Source organism: Phyllopteryx taeniolatus, chromosome 22 (genome assembly GCF_024500385.1).
Source record: "Phyllopteryx taeniolatus isolate TA_2022b chromosome 22, UOR_Ptae_1.2, whole genome shotgun sequence".
In the NCBI taxonomy this organism is placed as follows: Eukaryota; Metazoa; Chordata; class Actinopteri; order Syngnathiformes; family Syngnathidae; genus Phyllopteryx; species Phyllopteryx taeniolatus.
In genome coordinates, this window is record NC_084523.1 from 10,462,915 (window position 1) to 10,487,708 (window position 24,794).

At 49.2% G+C, this 24,794-nt stretch overlaps 3 protein-coding genes across 10 annotated transcripts; 1 reads left to right on the forward strand and 2 right to left on the reverse strand.

The window, feature by feature from the left end:
- Positions 1–730: 730 nt before the first annotated feature.
- Positions 731–20,579, forward strand: cpm (carboxypeptidase M). 2 transcript variants are annotated; one of them, XM_061761769.1, is made up of 14 exons: positions 731–1,852; positions 10,065–10,192; positions 10,286–11,196; positions 11,344–11,705; positions 12,877–13,038; positions 13,373–13,470; positions 14,890–15,062; positions 15,416–15,542; positions 15,630–15,735; positions 15,790–15,960; positions 16,894–17,046; positions 17,130–17,278; positions 17,353–17,643; positions 19,964–20,579. In XM_061761769.1, exons 5-13 carry the CDS (start codon positions 12,879–12,881, stop codon positions 17,584–17,586), a joined length of 1,371 nt encoding a protein of 456 aa, XP_061617753.1. In that variant the 5' UTR covers positions 731–1,852; positions 10,065–10,192; positions 10,286–11,196; positions 11,344–11,705; positions 12,877–12,878; the 3' UTR covers positions 17,587–17,643; positions 19,964–20,579. The 2 variants fall into 2 exon arrangements, with proteins under 2 accessions (XP_061617753.1, XP_061617754.1); XM_061761770.1 differs by having other exon boundaries at positions 15,416–15,515.
- LOC133471786 (protein NLRC3-like) lies at positions 3,130–9,237 on the reverse strand. 4 transcript variants are annotated; one of them, XM_061761724.1, is made up of 8 exons: positions 8,305–8,453; positions 7,924–8,239; positions 7,551–7,610; positions 5,121–6,951; positions 4,878–5,048; positions 4,543–4,716; positions 4,423–4,469; positions 3,130–4,352 (listed from the first exon to the last, which is right to left on the reverse strand). In XM_061761724.1, exons 2-8 carry the CDS (start codon positions 8,177–8,179, stop codon positions 3,772–3,774), a joined length of 3,120 nt encoding a protein of 1,039 aa, XP_061617708.1. In that variant the 5' UTR covers positions 8,180–8,239; positions 8,305–8,453; the 3' UTR covers positions 3,130–3,771. The 4 variants fall into 4 exon arrangements, with proteins under 4 accessions (XP_061617708.1, XP_061617709.1, XP_061617707.1 ...); XM_061761725.1 differs by lacking the exons at positions 7,924–8,239; positions 8,305–8,453 and adding an exon at positions 9,101–9,237; XM_061761723.1 differs by having other exon boundaries at positions 7,924–8,462.
- On the reverse strand, positions 17,966–23,456 carry dclre1c (DNA cross-link repair 1C, PSO2 homolog (S. cerevisiae)). 4 transcript variants are annotated; one of them, XM_061761733.1, is made up of 15 exons: positions 22,446–23,455; positions 22,320–22,371; positions 21,746–21,830; positions 21,599–21,640; positions 21,272–21,331; positions 20,932–20,987; positions 20,756–20,857; positions 20,612–20,684; positions 19,757–20,080; positions 19,559–19,695; positions 19,439–19,493; positions 19,024–19,112; positions 18,859–18,953; positions 18,672–18,758; positions 17,966–18,609 (listed from the first exon to the last, which is right to left on the reverse strand). In XM_061761733.1, the coding sequence occupies exons 1-15, from the start codon at positions 22,552–22,554 to the stop codon at positions 18,053–18,055; spliced, it is 1,923 nt and encodes a 640-aa protein (XP_061617717.1). In that variant the 5' UTR covers positions 22,555–23,455; the 3' UTR covers positions 17,966–18,052. The 4 variants fall into 4 exon arrangements, with proteins under 4 accessions (XP_061617717.1, XP_061617719.1, XP_061617718.1 ...); XM_061761735.1 differs by lacking the exon at positions 21,599–21,640 and having other exon boundaries at positions 19,757–19,858; positions 19,940–20,080; positions 22,446–23,453; XM_061761734.1 differs by lacking the exon at positions 19,439–19,493 and having other exon boundaries at positions 19,559–19,858; positions 19,940–20,080; positions 22,446–23,456.
- Between the last annotated feature and the right edge of the window lie 1,338 nt (positions 23,457–24,794).

Here is a 24,794-nt window from a genome sequence, read left to right on the forward strand (position 1 = left end):
TTTGCATGGGGTGTCAACGCATTTTAAGTCACCGATCATCGCCTCCGTGCTAGCGAATAAGCTACACTTCTTCGCTTGCTTCTTACACGTATCGTTTACGTTGTCTTGAAGGGAGGACGAGGAGTGGATCGCAAAAGACGCCTGCTAATTGCTAAGCTATAGTTACAAGCAACATAAAACATAGAAATGAGTGATTGGGTGAAACGATACCCTTGCCACGTAGGTCTGTCTGGCTGCAACGGCGTTTTCGTGCCGAGTCACCAACTTTGAACAACAAAATAACAGGCCAATTAATACATGTTTGGAAATATAATGTAATAGCAAATAACACGTCCACACAGGACGCCGCGTCTGAACCGGAATTGAATTAGTACGCACACGTCACTTCAGAAGGTGGGCAAGTTAAAAGTATATTATTATTATTATTATTATAAATCAAAAATATTTGTCATATAATATCACCTTTATTAGTCCCACAATGGGGAAATGTTCGTTTCGGCAGCAATTGTGGATGTAGGAAATATAAGTGTATAATGTAAATAGCATGCAAGCCGTAATTACATTTCTTCTTCTTACATTCGTACAAGAAGTACATTGCACAAAATAGAAAGCAAAAGTTGTGCTCATACAGGAACTATCCAATTCAATCTATTAGCAGTGTTACTTGTTTTTTGTTTTTGTTTATTTGTTACCCAGCTTGAAAAGAGAATTGGTAACGGTGAATTAATCCATCTATGCAGATATTTGTGATGATGCAATGTCGGAATCTCACACACTGATACTTTGATTCAGGCTGCAACTGCGTCCACCATTCAAAGGTTGATGTAATAGAAACATCCAAATAACAAATATCGAAGCTGTAAGCTATTAATGACTGTCGCACGGAAATGTTCTTGACGAAATTCTGACAAATCTGGGGCAAAAACGTATTTTCCTTGACTAACTGGCCATGATGATAACCTCAGATTAACATCAAATATATTTGTTTATGAGGTTTATGTGGAAAATGCCCCTTCCATATCGATTTTGGAAACAGTCAATCGCCTGGCAAAGTGGGTAACAAGATGGCGCCCTCTCCTGTCAGTGTCTGCACTTTGTTTTGTTTTCGAGGGCTTCGATTGCACTTGTTTGCGTTCATGTGCTTCAGCTGTGGAGCCAGCTGGACACACCGGCGGTCAACATGCTAGCAGGCTAAATGCTATGAGGTCACCTGGACTGGAGAACTTTTTCTCCGAAGGTTCAAAACTTTATTTCTACTCGTTAGCTTAATATGCCTTAAACTTGGAAGCTTCATGTGAATAGGCCACAGGCTAGCAGACTAAACGTCTTGAATATTTGCATTTTTGTTTAGGCAACAGGTTAAAGGCTATCGGTGCGTTCTGTAAGTGTTCTTGTTCACATTTTCTTTTTGTTTTTTTCACCGGGGAGGAATAAGTGGAAAAGGAGGTAAATGAAGGACTCGGAAGAAAAATCCGCATGTGTAAATTTATAGAATTTGACAGGGGGAAAGGGATGATGATGATGATGATGATGGAGGGCGGAACACATTGTTAGCATTCGAAAAATGGCTTCTTCCATTTCAGAAAAGACGGCAGCATAAGAAAAAAAAGGTGGAGAGAGAAAGTGTAATTTCCTGATAGTGTGGTAGCTGGTTGCCAAGGCAACAGCTTAAAGCAAAAGAAAAATGTTCTGTGGCGATAGCACAGCACAGGAAAAAAAACTCAAGTTATGACTTAATTTCAATGTCCATGCTTTGCTTTGAAGGGAACGTCGACCTTTCCAACATGGCCGCCACGGAGGCACCTGGGCTGCTCGTCTTCAATATACTCCGAAAGGCTCCACATATTTGCAGGTAATGCTTGATTTCCAACACTGACGCAGTCAATGAAATGACACTTGAGCACACGGCGATGCTTTCGTGCCGCCTCTTGAATTGCGCCGTGCTTCGTGTCGCCACTAATGCTGCGGACTGAGAAGCTAATTCGACACTTGGAGCTATCACGAGCTAATTGAATAGCAAAGAGGATCTGGTACGATATGAAATGTCTCCGTGAAGTATCTTATGACTTTTTTTTTTTTTCCGTGGACATGCCCTGCAAAAACTCAAAACTAATTAAGATTGGATGCATCACGTAAAAAATACAATAATAAAAAATTGCCAGTGGAGTATTAGAAAAAAAACAAAAAACGTATTCCCCTGGCAAACTTTTTGTCTTATTTCAAGTAAAAATGAGCTTGAAACAAGTGAACATTGTTTGGTTCACGACAGGACACCTTATGAAACACTGTTTGCAAATGTTTGTAAATATTACACATGCAGGCACACTTGATGGGCGATTGTTTCCGCAGACCCTGAATGCAGCGCAGCGTTCCTCTCATCACTTGGCTCCGTGGTGTGAGTGAGTGTATTGGTGCATGTCAGTGTGTTTGCGTGTGTGGGGTTTTGCGTGCCTGTCTGTGAATTATTAAAAAAAAAAAAGAAAAAGCGAAATCATAAACACCTTAATGTTTGATTGGTTTCCGCGGTTACAGAGAGCGCACTGTGTGTTCGCGTGAGCATATTTCACGATAATGAAGCAGCAAAGTTGGACCTTTTCCGACTATAATGACATTTTCTGTCGTTGCGCTCGTCCCCTTTGTGACAGTTGCCGTCACAGCAGTAACTTTTCCAAAGTCAAACGTCTCAACTCCTGCCCGCTGACGTCACTTCCGGTCTCGCCCCGCCGCGCTGATGAAATATGAATCATGATTACGACACAATTATTTGACCGTTAAACGCCAGTAATGATGAACGAGCGTCGTTAAGATGACAAAGAAAAGGGAGGAGTTGAGGAAAGCCAAAGAAAAAGAGTTGAGGGTCTCTTCAAAGATGGACAACACTTCCTGTTACTCTGCTCACAACATAAATGGCATCAGCACGCAATTGTGTGCTCTGCGAGCGGCTGTGATGGGAGGAGCCGATTGGCCTGTTGATGGCGCGGTGTCGCGTCGTCGGTCTTCCTAATTGGACCTCGACGGCGCGGCCCAGATAACGGAGTGGGCGGGGTTACCGGATGTTTAATGTGCTGACAAACGGCTAATGATGCAGGAAATGTCACCGCTCATGCCAACTGATGTGCTTTGTCCAACTTGAACCATGACTGATGTGTTTGTTGTTCTTCACATTTCACAAAACACCCACATTTGACATGACAACAACCAAGAATGTATGCAAATGGAAAAACATTTCGCATCGAATCAAAGCGAAACTTGGATAATAACTAGAATTCGTGTGATATGTGCTCGGCTCGCACCGAGGTGCGTAATCATGTGGATGATTTCGATCGAGCTGCATTAAAAAAAAAAAAAAACTCAGGCTCAACCTTAAACTAAAACTGCATCCCACAAACGTGTCTCATTACATGAGCATGTCACACACTTTGCCTCGGAAGATGGCACGGATTTGTCGCTCAACTATTCTTTTCGCAGTTCCCATTGAGTTCAACTCGTTCAGTGCTGCGGTGAGTGGGACAAGGGCGCCCTCTGCTGTCGTAGCTGTTCATCGCAGGACCCAAATGTGTCCCATGCTGATGACATCGCATCGCATCGAATCATGTCAGTTTGGTACTGACGGCTGTTTTTCCTTGTGTTGCTATGAATGAATCTAATTTCTGATTCCTATTGGTGTGTTGCCTCCTGAACTTGTGACGATGGGAACACATTTCCGTGAAGACCCGTTTGCGCTTTGCGGTTGTGCTGAGGACGTGTTGCGCTTATTTCGCAGAACGGGCTTTAGATGCGGGTAAAGATGGGCACACTTTCCCCACCGATCGATACCGAGTTTCCGAAACCGTCATATCTGTTATCGAAGCCAAATCCGAAGGCCGGATAAAGTGGCTGCGTGAAGGAGGTGTGGTAGGCGTGGAGGAGTATCATCCCCTCCGAAGTCACTTTGTAGAAGGACAGCGCGCCACCGGGATGGTCCAGAAACACGGCCACCTTGTTCGACTCCGGGGAGGGGCGGGGTTCGAGGTTCACCGTCCTGTCCCGGTGGCGCACCGCGTAGGTGGCGTTGTCGTCGCACAGCAGCGCCCAGGAAGCTTCTGTGGCTCCCAGACACACATCGTTACCCTCCCCGATCCGCCGGATCCTTTCGTACGTCACGGCAATGGAAACCTTCCCCTCCAAGTCCAGCTCCCAGTAGCAGCGTTCACTCAGTCCGTCCTTGCAAAGAACCTGACGCCAGCGGGTGAACCTCTGCGGGTTTATGGGGTATAGCTGGTCCTCCTTCGCCACCGTCACCGTCTTGCAGCGGTCGGACAGTTGGAGGCAGTTGTGAGCCGTGTTGGGGTCCAACGTGGGTCTGCAAAGATCTGAACAAGACAAGAAGGACTCAACTTTTGTCTGTAAAGTCTGACGTTATCAACAATTTTAACGACTCACATTTCTTTAAGCCGGAAATCAAACGTTCTTTGCCGCCGTGATCCAGGCTGAAGAAAGAGGCAAAGTGTCGGAATTTAACACGAACAAACACGCTGAAGATCAGCACCGTTTAGATCCTACTTGACAGTCTTCAGGCTGGAGCTGGGATTCATTTGGGCCTCCTTTAAGATCCTCTTTCCTTCCTCTCCCGGGTAATTGTAGCTAAGGTCCAGCACTTCAAGGTGGGAGGGGTTCAGCTCGAGAGCCTTGGCCAATGAAACGCATCCTGGCGTCGTGATCATGCAGCCTGACAGCCTGCAACAAAGGAGAGAGAAGTCAGGACAGGAACACGGTCAAAGCCCTGAAGGTTCCGCCGGAAGGGACTTTTTGTTGTTGTCCTTCTGCTGGGCTCATAACCGTGGTGATTCCATTGATTGGTCAACAGGAACCACTGAAGATCTGGAGGAGAACATTACCTGAGGACTCGCAAGATGCAATGTGGGTTCGCCAGTCCGTCCGAGAGGATCTCGACCCCCCTGTCGTACAGGTCATTGTCGCTGAGATCCAGATGCCTCAGGTTGGATGGTGAGCTGAGAACGGAGGTCAGCAGGTGATAGCTGTTCTCGCTCAGGTTGCAGTCATTTAGCCTGGAGAAGATGAGCAGGAAGATGATGTCACAGCGAGCTAAACATGATGCCTGCTGACTTTAGTGCACGTACAATGATTTTTGAGAAGCTTTGACCACTGGCAGCAGCATCGAGAGCCCCACCGCCGATGCACAGTACTGCTTAAAGTCAAAGCAATTCATGGCTTCGTCGGAGGTCAGTAAAAAGAAGACCAGGGCCGACCACATGTCCAGAGCCTCGATGTCGGTGGACAAACGTCCTGAACGTAAGTATTGTTGGATCTGCTCCAGCAGGGAGTTGTCCTTCAGCTCGTTTAGGCAGTAGAACAAGTTGATGTTCTTTCCTGGAGTGTTCTGCATTATTGTGTTCTTGATCAGCAGGACCGTGTCTGACTTGTTGTGCTCATTGTGCTTCGGAACCTTGAGCAGTTCACAGAGGGTGTCCTGGTTGCACTGCAAGGAAAGGCCCAACAGGAAGCGCAGGAACAAGTCCAGGTTTCCGTCACTCTTGACGGCTCTTTGGATCGCAATATCGTGGACCTGAGTGATTGGCTTCTGCTTACAAAACATGACAAGACATTCCAGTGACTGCTCCGAATGGGCTAGTACGTTCTTGTTGTCGTGGAAGAGGCTCATCATCACGTACAGAGCAGCCAGATACTCCTGCATGGTCAGATGGATGAACTGAAACATCTTGACCTGTTGGTTTTTCTTCAGTGGAGGTACCTTCTTAAGCACCTCGGTGAACACTCCAGAGTGTTTTGCGGCTCGGAGGTAATCAAAACCGCTGTTCTGCAAGTCTGTCTCGTAAAAGAGCTGACTTTTTTTCATCAGCTGGTCAAATGCCAGTTTTGCTAGCGCTTTGACGTATTTGATGCTCTTTGTCGTCAGTCTCTCCTTGGCCTTATCCAGGTGATAAAAAAGGAACTCCGTGTACATCTCAGTCAGGGTTTTAGGCAGCTCTCTGGACTTCCCTTTGTCCAAATAATCCTGAAGAACTGTGGTGGTGAGCCAGCAGAAGATGGGCATGTGGCACATGATGAAGATGGTGCGAGATTTCTGGATGTGCTTAATGATGTACTCCTCATCTGGGAACCTCTTTCTGAAGTAGTCCAGCCTCTGGGAGGCACTGAATCCTTTCACCCCTGTTTTGCTGTCGATGAGATTGGGCGGGATGTCGTGCGCCGTCACAGGCCGTGTGGTGATCCAAATTCGGGCGCAGGGAAGCAGGTTCTTCGTGATGAGGTTTGCCAGGAGCACCTCCACAGGGTAGGCCTTGGTCACGTCCAGGTCCTCCTTCGTCTTGTTGCTCAGGTCCAGTTTGAGGCGGCACTCGTCCAATCCGTCCAGCACAAACAAAATCTTGATGTTGCTGCTTTCGTAGTTATGTTTCCCAGACCCCTTCAAGCTGACAAATAGAATGTTCAGCAACTCCTCGCTCACAACCTCGGTCTCGGGGATGGAGTATTGGATGAGCTTTGCCAACGAAAAGCTTTTCCCTTTCTCCAAGTTCAACTCACGGAAGGTGAAGGGAAATATGAAGTCCACGTCCTTGTTGGTTTTTCTACGAGCCCAGTCCAGCACAAACTTGCGGACCAGGAAGGTTTTTCCAATCCCAGCGAAGCCGACGGTGAGCAAAATGCGTATAGGCTGCGGCTTCCCGCTGGCGCTTTTGAAGATGTCACATGGTTCGATAGACTTCTTGGCCACGCCACACATCTCCATCTGAAGGACCTCGTGCTCCGGGGTCGGACTTACGTCGGCGCCGTGGGTGATGTACAGATCCGTGTAGATGTCCGCCAGACACAGCTGCTCGCAGGGCTCGGTATTGCCCTCGGGAGCGTTGATATAGGCACTCCGCAGGTTGTTTTGGAGCTCCCGCTTGAATTTGGCGATCCGATCGTTGTCGACAGACAAGATGGTACCTGAAGGAACATAATGGTGACACAAAGAAAATCACTGGCTCTAATCCACAGAACATCTGAAAAAGAGGCTGCACAGTTTTTCTTTGCAAAGAGGTCAGATAGCAGATACAACGTTGCGCAGTCTTCTGAGATCTGACCCCGAGGAGGGCCGCATACGAATCTTTATACGGTAGCTCCCCAAATGCTAATGGCCTGACGAATACACGTACTGCGGGGAGCCTGGACTCTGGAGTCTTGGTTGTTGAAAACGTTTCCTCTTTAATCCAAAATGCTTCTTCAGTTTTGAATTCATGGCTATTTATGTCTGCAAGCTTCAAACAATTTCCCACCAAAGATTGTCTCGCTCCGTGGGTAAAGTGGTGACCAACTGGTTTTTATTCAAAACAATGGTCATTCGCCAGCCACAATTGGCACCAACAACACCCATCAGAGACATGAATAGGAGCGCTCCACACCTAAAATTTAGAAGAATCCTTTTCGTTTCAAGATGAAACGTCTTCATCAACTCCAATTCCAATGGCTCTTATAAACTATATCAACTCTTATAAACTCGAATGAGATTAGGAAGGAAATATTTTTTTGTGCTGAGCTAGACTTACTTCTTCTATGCAAGCCGGAGGCCATCCTCCTCCTGGCGGTACTCTTTCCACGGGCAGAATCTGCACAAGACAAGCACAGTTTCCAAATGCTGAAGACAAGAACTTTGTTGAAGACTCAGACTCACGCAAACATGAGGGTACGCTCGTCTTCCAGGATGGAATGAGCTCCTCCTGGGGTTTATTGCAGAAAGGAGGTTCAACAAACTGAGTCTAACCCTCAACTCTCGAGTTCCATGGTGACTGGCTCAGACTTTCTTTGACTCATCCTCGTTTTCCCTTATCTCAAGGTTGCCCTCCTCAGAGTGTTCACGTAACCTAGTTTCTGAAATCCCCCCGCAAAAGCCACTTTTATGTTCGGTGAGGTTCGCCTCACCTTTTATTTGCAACATGCCTATGCGCAGCTTCTCGGCCAGGTGGTACTCTTTGATCTTCTCCAGGATCTTGACGGTCTCCTTCGCGGCGTCTTTGCCGTGCTTCTTCTCCAGCTCGTTGACGATGTCCACGGGGTGGGCCTTTTTATCTACACTCTCGGGCAGGTGCATATGGAACCTGAAGACCTTGAAGTTGTCCTGTGACAGCTCGGTCAGCGTTTCCAACAGTAGCTCCTTGCACTCGGTGTCCAGCGCCATCCTTCCTTCATGGAGTCAGTCTGCTGATGATGAGCTCACTCGCCGTCGAACGTCCTCTGCCTGAAAAGTGGCCCAGGCGACCGTTGGATCTGTGGATCTGTTTACGACAACTTTTATGGACTTACTTATGGGAAGTCGTTTGGCTGACGTGACGCGGAACAGCAGAGTTCCCAGAAATCATCATGACGTTAGATCCGTGTTCTTACTTCCTCTTGTTGCTCGATACTCACTGGTCACTTCATGAGGTACTTTTGCGGGACAAAATAATTCATTTTGATTTCAAGAAAACCTCGCAATAAACCTTTTGAAGACAAAATACTTTGCACAGTTTGATTTTCTTAGTAAAGAGATCGAATAACAGACGTAGTGACAGGCAGTAGGTCGACGTTTCCCATCACGGTACGCAGTGCAATAGCATTCGACATCGAAACCAAAGCCTCCATAGTTCCATGTTCGCCTGATGTCTGATAAGAGGCCAAAGTCTGATCTTTTACAACCCCCCAGTTTGCACCCCTGCGCACTGCAAACATGGGCGTGGCGGCTACTTCCGGGTCCGCGAGGCAGGACTGTGACTTTGCCGGTCAGCAGTCTGACATCGCCGCTAAGTTACAGCCGTCTGCGGTTACTTAAGTAGGTGTCTTCCCTGCGGTTTCCGAAATGACTGAACGACAACTGACGAAAGAACTCGCCGACCGACTGACTGACTAACGAACGAACTGATTGAATTGACTGACTTGACTAACTGGCCGACTTACTAACCAATAACTTAAAAGCTAAATAACCAACCAAGTAACTGACTGATGGACTCATTGACCGACTAATGAGCCGGACAATTAACTCAACTAACCGACCCGCTGACTGACTGACTGCCAAAAGAACTAAAACTAACTAAATCACCAAGCAATTGATGAAAGAACTCACCAGCCAAATAACTGATTAACCATGTGAGCGTCTTACAAACGTCGTCAAGCCAAAGTCCGTGTCGCCACGGCAGCCTGAGGGCCTGGCCTCCGCCCCGTGCGCGCATGCGTGCGTGTAAGTCCATAAAAGCTCTCCTTGATGACAAGTTGTCGTCCCGCTAGCGCCCCCCACAGGCTGTGCTGTTGCTCCGCTGGAGGATGAGGAGGAGGGTCGTGAGGACAACTTTGTTGCCCAACTTGACTTGTTTGAGGTAACCAACAAAAAAACTGCGCAAAATCAAATTTGTGACGTCGTGAGAAAAAAAACAACCAACCTTTGTCATCATCAAATAAGTCATGCTGTTTGATAGTGTTATCTATGAGTGGAAATGACCCCCAAAAAGTGAAGCATATCTCCATCCCTCCATTTTCTAGCGCTCATCCGAGGTCAGTCGCTTCGGCGGGGAAGTCCAGACTTCCCTCTCCCCAGCCACTTCATCCAGCTCTTCCGCCGTGTCCGGGTCGTCCCCGGGGTCTCCTCCCGGTGGGACGTGCCGGGAACACCTCACCGGGGAGGCGTCCGAATCAGATGCCCCGGCCACCTCGATGCGGAGGAGCAGCGGCTCCACTCTGAGCTCCTCCCGGATGACCGAGCTTCTCGCCCGTTGTCTAAGGGAGAGCCCGGACACCCTGCGGAGGAAACTCATTTCGGCCGCTCGTATCCGGGATCTCGTCCTTTGGGTCACGACCGTAGGTGAGGGTAGGAACGGAGATCGACCGGTAAATCGAGAGCTTCGCCTTTCACCGCAACGGACCGATACAAAGTCCGCATCACCGCAGACGCCGCACCGATCCGCCTGTCGATCTCCCGTTCCGTTCTTCCCTCACTCGTGAACAAGACCAACATATCTAAACGTGTTAAACATATCGATTTGATTGGAATAATAATTTATGCTCTTATTTGTAATGAATTGAATTTCCTATAGAAAGCACAAGATGACACGAAAGCACCACTTTTGTCAAAATGAAACTCCTCAACATTGCATCTTGATGTCACGATGGCGCCAAAAAAAACCTTTTATTGCTTTGGCCTGAGCTTCAAAACAGCAATTAGGTGAGTTTTTCAGCGAATAACAGATGCCTGCTTATTTAGCGAATGATGACAAAGATGATGATGATGATGTTGATGTGTGAGTCTTCCAAACAGGTCACTTGAGGAATAAAGGCTGGCGAGTTGTATCGCATGGTGACATGAGTCACACAAGAAATCAAAAAGTCATCAGGGAAGAATAACAACATGCGGCACAGCGTCATCAATCACGGCTCTATTGTTTAACACCTGCTCAACGTGTCTATCGACGGAGAGGTGTCACTACTTCCAGAAACCCGCAGAGGGCGCAGTGGATCCAATCCACGCCCAACGAGTTGGATTGGTTCAGTTCAGTTCGAGTCGGTTGACAATAGCGAAATAACAGAGAACTTGATTTCTTTTGACCGATGACAATCCCTCAAATAGAAATTGAATTCACACCGCTGCTTTCTCGTTGCCAGGTTTTTCTGTTGTCGTCCTCCAGCTTTCCGAACGGGATGAATGCCGCATGTATTCTTTTTTTTTTTTTTTTTTTTTTTTTTTTTCCTGGAGCTTTGCTTCTGTTCTTGTTCCTATTTGCTTTAGCGTCTTGTGGAAAAGGAAACAAGATGGATTTGTATTCCCATTCCTTTCTCCGTTTTTTGACATCTCATGGATTTTTGCGGAAATGTCCATTAACAGTTTTCAGTCGACACAATTCTGAGATGGAATATATATTTGAAAAATGAAATGAAGTCAAAGATACATGACATCAGTCTTGGTGTAACAGTCTTTGGTGTTTTTTTTCTTTTTCTTTTAAATGTGGATGGAACAACATGCATTGTGTAATCTATTCAAGTTAATTATTTTTTTTTAATAATTCCTGATAAACGTATTTGATATTTGGCACAGTCTCGCGAGAATACAGATCATAATTCAAAAACGGAGGGAACTCATAGCTGTGACTACTTCCAGCAGCCCGCAGGGGGCGCAAATGATCCACGCCCACCAAGTCGCTAGCAGCCACGGAAGAAGAAACTCAACGACAAGTGAGTTCCAGTAGGAGCGAGACAGTTTGCAGCCTGAACGTTGGTTGAAAAATAAAGAACAGATAAATGCCAAGAATAAAGTGCATCTTTATTAGCGGATGCATTGTTCCTGCTTCACTGAGCTCTATTCCGTTGATTTCTCTGCAGAGTTGCGAAGGGGAGCTTTTGCTGCTTGAAAGGAAGCCGCTCGAGGGAACATCCTGGCCACACCAAGTTGTCGTCCCTGCTGACAAATGCACCGGAAACACAGAGTAGTTTGGGAGCAGCAAAGCATACGAAGGCATATTTGTGCCAGCACTTTGCTCCGATAGCACCGAAAGCAGCAAGCGGGCGCATTTCGCCTGAATTCGAAACATCTGCTGCGGGCGGGGCTAACGCTCGAGTGGGGGCGTGGCGTTGCAGGCTCCCCGCCCCCTCGCCCCGTGCCGCCGCGCAGAAGGAGCGCGCGCGCGCTCGCTCGTCTCCGTCGCAGGCTCGCGTAGACGTCGACAGGCTGAGGACGCGCGCAGGTAACGGCTACGGCGGCGTGACGTCACTTAGGCGCTTTTGCTCGTTTCGCTGACGTCACGTTTTTCGAAGACTCGCAGGCGGTGTGCGCGCGTGTTTCGGTTCGACTTTGTCAAAAGTTGTTCTTGCACCCAAAAATCGGTTTCAGTCGCCTCCGAGAAGACTCGTAAAAATGTCCTTCGTCTCTTTTGACAATTTAACCCAAACAAATGAATACAACATAGATGGATTTGATTTCACCTTGACTGGTCCATCAAAAATGCGATTGATGTCTGTCCAAAAATTTACTTTATAGTCATAGTCACACTTTGTTCCTATACTTTTTCATAACTTTGACCTGTGTGTATAAAAGTTGTCATTTTATAAACATGTTTCAAAATGTAAAGAGACTTTTGTAAATTAGACTCCTATAAATGACACGAAAATTATTTTAGTGCTGTGCAAAGTTCGGAGGCCGCCGTGTAGGGTTTTCATCTTATTCATTTGGACATATAAACAAGCCGTAAAGTAGGACGATGCGTTTAGTCGGATTCCAGCAAATCTGCGCAAAACGTTTGTGGCGGCTACGCCTGGTGCGCGACACGAGGAAGAAAAAATCTGCGTCAAAGTACAAATGCAGGAATGTCCGATATTCAAGGACATGGAAATATCGGCCTGGAAATATACGCGATCCTTTTCAAGTTCTTTTCCACTTCAAATTGCGCCGAGATGATTTTCGTTTTAAGTCGCCCTTTTGTTCCGCCGCTCATCCGCATTTTTCCTGTGCGATGACGGCTGCTCATCGTTGGTCGTTCACTTGATCGCGTCTGCCGTCGTCGTGCTAAAATGTCGCATCTTGGGGGGGAAAAGACTTCATTCCAACATGTACATCGGTCGCACACGTCACGCCGAAGCCAAAACGTCTCGCGCATCTCCGCTGTCGTACGTCTACGACCTCGATCGCGTCTCCTGCCTTCTGCCTGGACTTTGTACTGCCCGTACCGCGTGTAGCGCATCTCCTGTCCGCAATTTCGACTGCGCGTGTCAGCTATTGCGTCTGCTCTGTCCGCTCTCTGTTGACCGCATGTCCCGCCTTCGCGTGTCCACGCCGTGTACGATATCGACCGTCCGCCGGGAGAGGCGGAAAGTGGAAATCGTAACCTGACGATTGTTTTGTGTTTTCTTGCTGCGCAGGCATGTCACAACCCTCCTTCCTCCTCCTCATCCTCGCCCCCGCTGCCATGATGCTGGATTTTCGTTACCATAGCAACGGCGAGGTAGCGAGTTACCTCCTCCGGGTCAACGCCTCCAACCCGAACATAGCGCACCTGTACAGCATCGGACGCTCGGTCGCAGGTACGCGCGCCCGCACACGGCTCGGGTCTCAGGTGGCCGTCACCGTGGCGACCGTCACGCCGTCTCTATGGTTTGTGCGATCGTGTAACCGAACTGTAAACTCCAATTAATCCAATCCGCCACATCCTAATCTTGCCATTCTCACGCACACACACACATAATCAGACCAACAGACACACTCAAACCATCATGAACACACACACACACACACACACACTTGTCTACATGCGCACACACTAGAAACAAGACAGTTGGTGTCCTGGATTAACTCAGATTAGCTCTGTGTGTGTGCGTCTGTGCGCGTGTGTGTGTTGTGTGTGTGTGTGTGTGGCAGGTCAACAGCTGTGGGTGTTGGCTTTGGGTTTGAGCCCCCGCCATCACACTGTTGGCATCCCTGAGTTCAAGTATGTGGCAAACATGCACGGAAATGAGGTTTGGTCACACACGCGCGCACACACACACACACGCACACACAAGAAGCAGTGTCTGGTAACAATGGCGACCACGTGAAATTTAAGGGAATTGTCCCTAAATAAATGAGTCATGCCTGGGCACACACACACACACACACACAATAAATAAATAGGGTCAGTGGAGTGTGGCGGCTCAGAGAAAACTTCCAGAAAAAGACCTTAACACTCAATACGTACACACACACACACATTAACAGAAGGAATTTGGCACATGTGGAAAAGTTCAACATGTTCTAGGCTAACCTTAGCATGAATGCTAAGTGATTAGAGAGTGGTTACCATGGTAACCAGGAGCCGGCCAACAACAAAGCTTAGCGGACCCTCGTTAATACCTGACCGTCGTTGCGTAACGGCGCGTGTCTTTGTTAGAAGCTAACGTGCTAGCTAAGCGCGCTTTTGATTTCTGAGGCGCCGCGACAACCAATCGTTTTTGACTTGACGCTCGGGTGGGAATGGGCGCCGACTTCCTGTTTTGCCAAGAGGCTCAACAAGCGTGCGACGCTTGTTTTGTCTGCCGACATTTTGCAATCACAAAACTCACAACTTCCTGTCTCTGTCATCACACACACTATACACAAACACACACACTATATACGCAAGCATACTATATACACAGACACAACTTTTTACACGCAGGAGACACACACACACTAAACACACATTGCCACATCCAGACACAAATCCACACACACACAGCCCACACACACTCCGTTGCCCTGATTTGAAGGTCGCGTGCGTGTCAAAGTTCATCATGTGAGCGTTGACAGCTGTCAATCATGCGTTCTCACTTGTCACGTCGGTTGATTGGCAGCACGCCAACATTCCCGTTGGTCAACGAAAGATGTGTGTGTGCGCGTGTTTGAGGTTGTCGTCTTTGTGTCAGTCTGTGTGGCTTTTGTCTGATGCTGATTGGCTGAGAGAGGCAGGGGGCGGGGCCAACTGACACTTCATGTGAGACCCAAACCCAAAACATACAAAATCCACAATTGTGTAACATACACACATGCATGGAACGTGACCACACAAATAGCGACACTTTTGTGCATGTGTGTTAAACAGTCACCGTGGCAACGGGCCAGAAGGCCGGAGGCCGGTTCCGTCCCAACGTGCGTCGGCTCGTTGTTTTACCGTTCCCGCCCTTCTTGTCTTCCTCCCTCGTTCATTCTTTTTCCATTCATCCTCTCGCTGCCAGGCTGACTCACGACATCACTTCCTGTGCGCATCCCAGTTGCATAACCACGAGCGCACGACAACATCCACACACAAACGCGCATTCCCACTCCACGACAGCAGGTGGCGCTGTGACCTGTAATGGAGGCCCTCTTCGGCCAATCACAAGCAAAATCCCAATCGTGTGTGTGTGTGTGTTTGTTTTTAGGTTCTGGGCCGCGAGCTGCTTCTCCAGCTAGTGGATGACCTGGTGCGTGGTTACCGTGGCAACGAGACCTGGTCCATACAGATACTGAACAGCACGCGCATCCACTTCCTGCCAACCATGAACCCGGACGGATTTGACCAGGCTGACACCAACTGTCACCTCAGCCAGGGAAGGTACACACACACAGCAGACGCATAAGCACAGACACACACACACACACACACAAACAATTAGCCCACAGACACACACCACACACAAAATTGAATTGATCTTCAGAATGTCCTCTTGTTGTTTTGCTGCACTCTACTGGTGACACATCATCACTGCAGCTGAACTACAGGTTTCAAAACAACACCACAACTGAACACATTTGATCCACCGTGCACACGTGACAGAGAGTGTGTGTTGTGTTGTGTTGTGTTGTGTTGTGATGCTCAACTGCAGACACAAAAATCAATAAACAGGAAACATGCTGCAAAGCAAGCACGTGTGTCTAATTGTGCGAGTGCGTGGGTGTGTGTGTCAGGTTCAACCGTAACGGAGTGGACCTGAACAGGAATTTCCCGGATGCCTTCGCCGGCCTGCGGGGGCAGGCCGACGTGGACGCCGCCAGCAGAGAGGCTGAGGTCACACGTTTGTTTAACTCCGTCTTTGTGCGTGTGTTCGTTTGTGTGGCACGTGTATGCAAGTATGTGCATGTGCGTGTGTTTGTTCTTAACTGCGTGTGCGTGTTCTGGCAGGTCCAGGCTGTGATTGGCTGGTTGAAGACGGAGACGTTCGTCCTCTCGGCCAACCTCCACGGCGGCGCCCTGGTGGCCAGCTACGCTTACGACAACAGTAACGGCGGTACGCGTGCGCACGTCTCGCCAGCGCACGCGGTCGACTAATGTGTGCATTTAGGCGGCGAGCTGGTGGGCCAGGCGAGCCTCACGCCCGACGACGACGTCTTCATTCACCTGGCCAAGGTGTACTCGCGCAACCACGCCAACATGCACCAGGGGGGGCGCTGTGGAGACCAGGGACCCTTTAAGGAGGGCATCACCAACGGATACCAGTGGTACCCGCTCACAGGTCAGTGTGTCTGTGGGGCCGGCTCCCAAATGCCTTGCGGCCCAGTACCGGTCCGCGGCACGGTGGTTGGGGACCACTGCGCTCAAGGAGAAAGTTGTGGAAAACAGTCAAATGTTCTGTTTGGAATTCGTTAGCGTGAAGGGACCAAAAAAGAATTGATATTCAGTCTACATTTTTTGGAAATTAATTGGTCGATTAATTGGTAATCAGAACATTTTTCTGACAAATATTGGAATCGGCATCAAAATCCCTATCAGTCGAGCCGTAATGGACATCAAGTCGCGATGTTAAGAAGGATCGTCATTCTGAAAAGGACCGAAACAAACCAAAAAATGTCGTATAAGGTCGCAAGAGGCGATTCTGATTGAGATTGCGTTCAGGAAATAAGTATCCAACAGATGAAGTCATCCGTTTTCGCCCATCTCGTCGGTTGATCTCGCCCTCTGCTGGCCGTCAAAATCAGCGTCAATTGCTGTGTCGCTTGCGTCATGTGACCAAACACGGTAAACGGGTTAGCGGACCCACCGTGGTGTGTCGATGGCGTGATCATTTGAAGACAAACATAATCCAATTTTGTTCATACACGGGTGTCGGCTAAAATGTTGGACGGGTTCGGTCGTGACGTTAATGTCGGTGGCCAGCCGGCAGAGGGCGATATTGCCCAACATGGCGGCCCCCCGAGATGGACGAAAACGGATGACTTCATCTGTTGAATTCGTATTCAACGAACGCAATCCAGATCAGAATAGCGTGTTTGGCCACATACAATGTATTCTTGCAATCCCCCCAAAAATGAACAAGGGGGGTTTGTTCCCCTTAAGCACACCGCCCACCACCAGATAATCACTGACACCGTCTTTGGAGACATCCCATCATCAGACCTTTGCTGACTTTGATCGGTGTGCAAAATGTTGGGCTGATGCACGTGTGCAGGCGGCATGCAGGACTACAACTACGTGTGGGCTCAGTGTCTGGAGGTGACCTTGGAGGTGTCCTGCTGCAAGTTCCCCCCCGCCCACCAACTTCCTGTCCTGTGGACGCACAACAGGAAGAGCCTCCTGGCCTTCGTCCGCCAGGTCCACTTGGGTGAGCGCGGCGGCGGTGCGCTAAGCTAACCGGAGCGCGAGCGGGTCGGACGTCGCCGTCACCTGCCGCGTGTGTGCGCTCAGGGGTCAAAGGGCGCGTGTTGGACGAGTCGGGAGCGACGGTGCAGAACGCCGTGGTGGAGGTGGCCGGCCGCCGCAACGTGTGTCCTTTCAGGACGGACAAACACGGCGAATACTACAGACTGCTGCTGCCGGGGAAATACACGTTCACGGTAAACGCGCACGCGCGCACACATCCTTACTTCCTGTGGTTGAACTCGCACCCTCGCGCCTTTTTCTTTCCCAGGTGACGCATCCCGGTCACGAGCTTCTGACCGAGACTTTTTCCGTCCCGTACGGCCCGGACCGAAACACCGCCCTGACGCGTGACTTCCTGTTGCGTCGTGTCGCCGCGGCAACGGACGACCCCGTCCCTATCCTCTCGTCCGCGTCCTCTTGGTCTTCGGCGCCCGACGGCTCGTCCACGTGTGCGCTCGCCGCGCTCTGGACGGCGCTGGCGTTCGAGACCCTCACTGGCTGACGCGCAAGGTGGGACTCAACACCGCGGGAACGACGACAAACTTGACGTTAGAAGCCAGTAAGGATTTTTGTTTTTGTTTTTTCTTTGTGTGTTGGCTTGACGGCACAAGATTTGAGCGTGGCGTTTCCACGGGAACACATCAGCCTTGCCGAGCACAAACCGGGCTGACTTTTGTGGCATCTTTGTTGTGTGCGTCTGTGGCATGTGTCCTGTAGTGTGTTAGCGATGTGTCTTTGCGGCACGTCAAGCTCCCAGCGAGTCAGTGCCGACTCGGATCGACGAGCGAATTCCCTTGCAAAAACAGTTCTTCGTTCATTCTGACAGGCGCTGCAATTGTTTTCTGGTGTTGCCAGCTCCCCGAATGAACTCGCTCACTGACTGAGGTTAAAAAAACTTTATTGTTTGATACGAGGATTCAAACTAGAAAGGCGGCTTTGATCACGAGGAGGCGATTGAAAGCGTTCAATCAGGACAGGAAACGTCCTCCCCGCTGGCCAACTTCCTGTACAGCGGCGCCCTTTTCATAGTCCGACGACACCCGGGACCCGGGCGGCGGCTCGGACGGCGCGTCGCCGGCCCCGCGGTCCTCGCCGTCTGCGTCGCGGTTCTGCGAGGAACAATCGGAAGCGGACAGCGAGAGGACGAAGCTGTCGTCCGCGTCGTCTTCGGGTTCACTGAACGCTTCGGGCGTCTGCGAGCCCGCCAGCCTGGTGGGGGCGGGGCTCGGGGCGGAGCAGGGCTGCGATTGGCTGTTCTGGCTGTCGGGCAGCGGCTCCACGGTGAAGAAGTCCTCCCATTTGGGCAGCTCGACGGAGGCGCTTCCTGTTTGGGTGGACGTTTTAGTCCCGCTCTCCTCATCTTCCTCACTCCCCTCGTCGTCCTCGCTGTCGTCGTTGGATTCGGTGCAGTCCACGTAGTTGTACTTGAGCTCCGTGCGGTCGTTCTTGTCGTTGTCGTCGCGAGGGTCGGGCTGCAGTGAGTCCTCCGTGGGGGCAGGGGGCGCCACGGCATACGGTCCCGGCTCTGTCGAACAGCCAAGAGGAATTAGCACGCGCGCGCTATCAGGAAGCCGAACGCGGCCGCACCGTTAGGGACGCCACGGCTCGGCGTCGGCTTCTTCCTCAGCGGAGCGGCGGCGCTGGCGTCAAAGAGGTCGTTGTCGCTGTCCCAATCTGACAAGACAAAATGAGGCGTTTTTGAGACGTGTGCTTGCGGTGCGTGATTTTGAGGAGTCTTTCTGGCACGTGTGTGTCTTTGATGCGCACGTCTCACCGTGAGGCGTCGTCGTGGCGGCGCTGCGTTTGAGCACCCCCAGTGGTCTGTATGTGAAGTTCTCCTGCGGCGGCTTCCTGCACACGGTCCGGAGCCTGCCGGAACATTTGGACGCTTGTCACGCCGGTTGAGCTTTTGGGAGTTGCCGTCAGGCGCCCGACTCACATGCGCGTGACCTCGCTGAGGGTGCGCCCTATCGGGACCACATTGGGGAACACCTGGACGGGTCGCAGGTAGGACAGGAAGTCTTTGATCTGAAACGGTTTGCCGAAAGACACGTTAGCCACGCGTGACGCTGCGTCTTCCGCATTCCTTTTTTTGTTGTTTCAAGTTGAATTTCCATTTCCAACAAGGAATCGAAAGAGGTTCCGCCGTGGTTACCCAAACGGTCACCTCTATCCCAACGCCTTTTGCTGTCATCTCAGTTTACATATTTTTGGAGAGATTTCATTTTTTTCAAACCTAATATTTTGAAGGTAAACAAATATTGATGATTAAAATGAACACTCAGAAACTTGAATTCAGAAATTCGTCAGATGGGCGCAATCCCCGCATGCGTGCGGTCGGGAAGGAAACCGACCTCGCAGTAGGACGAGTGGAAGCTGAAGCAGGCTCGGAAGGCGTTGCTTCCTGATCTGCCGAAACAACAGAAGACGACCAAAGCATCTCAGCCAATCAGAAGCGTCAGAGCGGCCGTTACCTGGCGACGACGTCGGTTTTGCGCGTGCGCTCTCCGAACCACATGGTGGACGGCTTGATGCTGAGCACGCGCAGGTCGGCGGCGTCCGGAGACGCGCGGCCGCACGGCAGCCGGTCGCCACGGGGATTCGCCTCGTTCTGCGCACAAACAAAGTCGGCCTGTGAGGCGCACGTCGTCTTTGCGCCGCGGCGTCGTCACCTTTGGGTGCCGGCAGGCGTGGATCTGCGTCCGATGCTCGCCGGTCACGTAGCTCAGGATCTCCGGCATCCTCCGGAACATCAGCAAGTTGTTGACGTGCACCTGAGGGCGCGGGGATGGCAGGCGCGCGCCTTTGAGGCATGCGACTTCAACGTTTTGTTGAGGTGTTTTCTTTGCGTTTACCCGCGTGTTGAACTCCTCCCCCAGCCTGGTGAACAAGTACTCGTAGCCGTACGCCGCCTTGCAGTTGAGCCAAACCACGTGACGAGCGCTACGAGCGATCCAGTCTCCCACCAGACGCAAGATGGCGCTCACGCACGCCTCCTGCGGGCACACGCGTGAATGACATCACGGTGCGAAGAAGAAAAACAACAAGGCGAACATTTCCGTCGTTCTATCGAGTTTCCCAAAGCTCGTGTTGATGCGTCTGCCTGCAACTAACGATTATTTTCATACTCAATTAATCAGTCAATTATTGCTTCGATGAATCAATGAGTCAAATACAATCACATTTTTTACATTTCCATCCCTTTCACCCAAAACAAAAATTGATGATTCATTTTGGTCCACAACATCGAAAATTGCAAAAATGTTGCTTGTTTTCCAAAGTCAAAGCAGCTGTTTGCAAATGTCTTCTTTTGAAGTTGGACGAGATCTCGAAATGATGACTCGATGAGCTGTGAGTTAATGATCATGAAAAGTCCCATCTATTATTAGGATGATGTGGAAAATTCTAAAATCGTTTTTTTATTCCATTTCTGTCTTTTTCACTATCAAATGTGATTATTGTACTTTGTATGAAGCCAATAAACAACAAAGGGGAGATGCGTTTTTGCAACTTTGTTCTGCGCGTACCCGAGAAGGAATCTGGTAGAAGCGCGGGTCGAAGAAGGTGGAGTCCACGTACACGCTCCGGATGTCCTTCACCCTGCCGGCAAACGCCATCACGTGACCGCGGGAAGTAGAAGAGGAAGGAGGAGGACCAGCGTGGAGACGCACCTGCCGCCCGAGTGCAGATGCTCCATCCTGGCCGCGTCGCCCGAGGCCAGCCTGAAGTCTCCCGTGTACAGCGCGTTTCCACAGCCGCCTTCGAACAGGAACCTGCACACACGGCGGTGGTGCTCGTGGACTAGCTGACGCCGCCAATTGCCGGCGACTACGTCGGCGCCACTTACATGACGGAGCCGGGACAGTGCCCGGCGGGGAGCAACGTGACCGTCAGCTCTTCGCTCTGCGCGGAGAAAAACCAGCTCGTACGGTCACGGCAAAACGATGAGAGCGCCCTCGTCTCTTCGATTTCTTGTTCATTCGAAGGCCCGGTACCACGGAAGGTACGCGACCTGAAGAATCCGACCAACACGCGGCTGATTGCGTAATACTTGAAGTCATTTTGCCATCTCGGCCCGCCTCAGTTGTGCCAGATGGCACAAGAAACGGAAGAAACGAGGGCGCTCTCATCATATTTGGATGTGAATTATTTTTCTCCGAGTCTGGAAGAACGTCAGCCGTGCGCACCTCTCCCGACGTTTCGTCCACCAGCGAAATCTGCGTGGGGCTCTCCAGCTCCAAGGGAACCTGAAGCAGCACACGCCACAACACTTGAGAAAACAGCCCTCGCCGTTTGGATCTCATTTGATATTGTGTGGGGGTTTTTTTTTTTTTTTTTTTGGGCTATATTTTGCCAAGCCTTCACAATTTCATCATGACTCCAATGTTGGCTTCTCACGGTCATAAAAACATCATCATCATCATCATCATCGAAGAAAAGAAAAGCCATTCGTGTGCCGGACGGCACAGTGTGTGCATGCGAGTTCCCGGGTTGCAAAAGCACCCTGAACGCACCTGCCTTGCTTGCAGCGTTCGCGTCATCCCGCTTGGGCTTGACTGGAAATCTCAAAAAGAATTACTCTCGTCGTATATTTCAATCCAATTACAAGGGTTTAGTGTAGTATATATGTATTTAAAAAAGAAAAAAAAAAACAGTCTCACAATGAATTCCTCCCAGAAGAGATGCCTGCGGCTGCTCAGCAAAAGTTCTTTGGTCACCAGTGAGCAGTACAGTTTGACTCGACGGCTGGAAAGAAACATCAGTCAACCAGAGCGCAACGCAGCTTCACTTTGGCCACATTTGATTGTTTCGCAGCCTTATTCCGAAATGGACTCGGATTGAATTGTTGGATTGTTCTCTTTGGACTCATGAAGCTATGTTCCTTTCTTTAACTATTAAGTTCCATTTCCAAAACATCCGAGGCCGGAGGTACCTTCTGCTGAACATATATCAAAACTTTCTACTGAACAGTCAGAAGGAAACCTTCTGACGTGTATAAAAGGAGTTCGCTCAAATAAACAAGGCGTGTCATTCAGTGAACCTGCACTCTGGTGGGCAGCTGATTGAATGCACGTTGGTAAGGACGACTGAAGGTTCCATGATCTATTGGACATTGACATTATATTACGTCCTTAACAGAATACATCCGCAAATCATTCACACAGCTTCCGATGATGTGGCGGTCGCGCCGTTCGAATTCCCTTCAGCAGCAAAGATAAACTACACTGGAATCACCTGGACTGCAGTCTTCGCTTCATCTTGGGTGATTTCATCCCCCTCATGTGATCTGACGGCAAACATTGTGGAAAAATACGATTCAGTTCAATGTCAGGTGCGCTAACAGCTAGCCGCCTAGCTCACCTTTGTGACAGTGCGACAGGAAGTAGGCGCGCGCGTGCAAGTTCTCGTGGTCGAAGCGATCGAGAGAAATGTGCGGATATTCCCTCATTCGACCCGCAAATGAGCTCATGTTTCAAAAAAGTCAAAAAAAAGTCAAGCAACTTGGTGTTTATGTTGACACGGTTTGTCTGTCCCGCCTAGCGAGATCGTTCTTCTTCGACGACTTTGTGTCCTTGAACGGCGTCACTACTGCCCTCCTGTGGCCTGAATGCGGCCGTGTGTGTTGAGAATCGCTCATCACGAAATGGAGATGTTTCGATAGTGGACTATAAAGTTCCGACATCAGTCAAATGAAACACGATGACGAGAAAGGAAAAAACTACTTTTCAGTGATGTCATCTTTACAGGACAAACTAGCATAGACAAAGATGCGGTGAACGCCACTTGTAGGTTGGTGTCGTCGCCGCATTGGATGAGGCAAAGTGGAACGATCGAAGATAAGAAGACGCCTCTTTACGTGCCATTGTACACACTATTTATTTGCGTCACTATGTATCAACAGTTACAGTGCCTCGTGTTGTTAGCCGTAAACATTTATCACTATCATGTTTTGGCGACCCAAATATATGAATTCAAGGAACCTGTGTTTTAATATCACCTATCAACTCCCGAGGTTCCACGCGTGTTCGTTTTCGTGAAAGAACTACAATTATAACGGCGTGTTGAAAGCCCACCAATTTATTCCTGACAGAGGAGTCTACACATTTTTCAGAGTTTTGGGTCAGCAGAGACAGCGCAGAATGAACAAAGCTATGTGTTCCTGCCCCAGACTTATACACAGTCTCAAAGAGGAAGTATGGAATTGTCGTCTGATTGGTCCATGGTCCACTGACGTCATCGTCGCTATGCAGAATGATGGCCTCGCGTGCACCTGCTGGTAGTCTACCTGCATCTCACCCCCACACCCTGATCTGATTTCCACGTTATCCTCCCTGCAATAAAACACCCAATACATAAAATAAAAGAGAGACACCTTGATGCACTTTGTAAGTTATTGCTCTACGACGTCCAGTCGCTTATTTTCAATTGCGAAATGAGCTGCCATCCTCAAAAAGCTGCCTCCGTATTTAAAGTTTGCTATAAATGCTCATGTCGTCATCTTTACGGGACGCTTTCTCGAGTTCCACATTTGTGCGAGAAATTATCCAATCTCAGCTCCTAAATTAATGGTTGTAAAAACAAGAGTTTGAAAGTCCCTGATAAAAGGTTCATTTTCTAAAGCAAAATGTGTTCCGTACATTTGTTTTTATGTTAAAGTACAGTGTACGTTTAGTTTATACCACAAGAGGGCAGTAGTGGCAGGTGAGTTTCAAGAGGCGAACAGAAATGAGGGAAAAACTTTCAAAATCATGAATAATATTTATGCATCTAAAGAGTGACTAAATTCACGCAATATTATCGAAGGTCATCTTCTGTCATTTGTACTCGTTCTGCAAAACAAGAATGATGAATTTTGCGTCATCTCATTTTGTGTCAGGTAAGATTGTGCACACAAAAAGAAAGTAAGGCTTCAAAAATCTTCCCTCAATGTAAATAGTTTTTAAACGAATTCGGCATTTATATTCAATCATTCAAATGGATTAAAAGATCAAAGGAGCAGATTATTTTTCTGTGTGTGTGTGTAATGATCTGACACAAGTGGGCACAGTTGTTTAAGGACATTTTGTTCTTCGATCATATGTACTGGTGGCTTTTTTTGTTGCATTGGCTTTGGACATGCTTTTGGACAATAGCATTCTGACTTTCTAAATGTTTTTTTGTTCGTATTATTTTTGTAGGGGAGCTGAAGTATACAAAACCATTTTGTCATGCAATTTACAGACAAATGCTTCCAAACGAATCGGGAGAAGCTTCGTCATGCAGCAAGACAATGAGCCAAAATAGCCAGCACAAAGAACAAAGGACATTCGTCAGCGGGGAACAGTGGAAGGTCTTCGACTGGCCAAGTCAGTCACCGGACCTTCACCCTCTGCCTCAGTTCTGGGGACCGGGGTTCAAATCCCCTCCCCGTGCCTGCGTGGCTTTTCTCCGGCACTCCGGTTTCCCCCCACATCCCAAAAAACATTTGTGCTAGGTTGACTGAAGACCCCTAAATTGCCCGTAGGTGTGAATGTGAGTGCCAAGGCTTGTTTGTTTCGATGTGCCCTGCGACTGGCTGGCGACCGGTTCGGGGTGTACCCCGCCTCTCGCCCGAAGGTGGCAGGGATAAAGCGGTACAGATCGTGGATGGATGTAATAATATTGTTAGTTTCGCCTGGACATGTCCTTCTACTTGGCGTGGACATGTTGAATTAAACGCTGCTTTGGCAT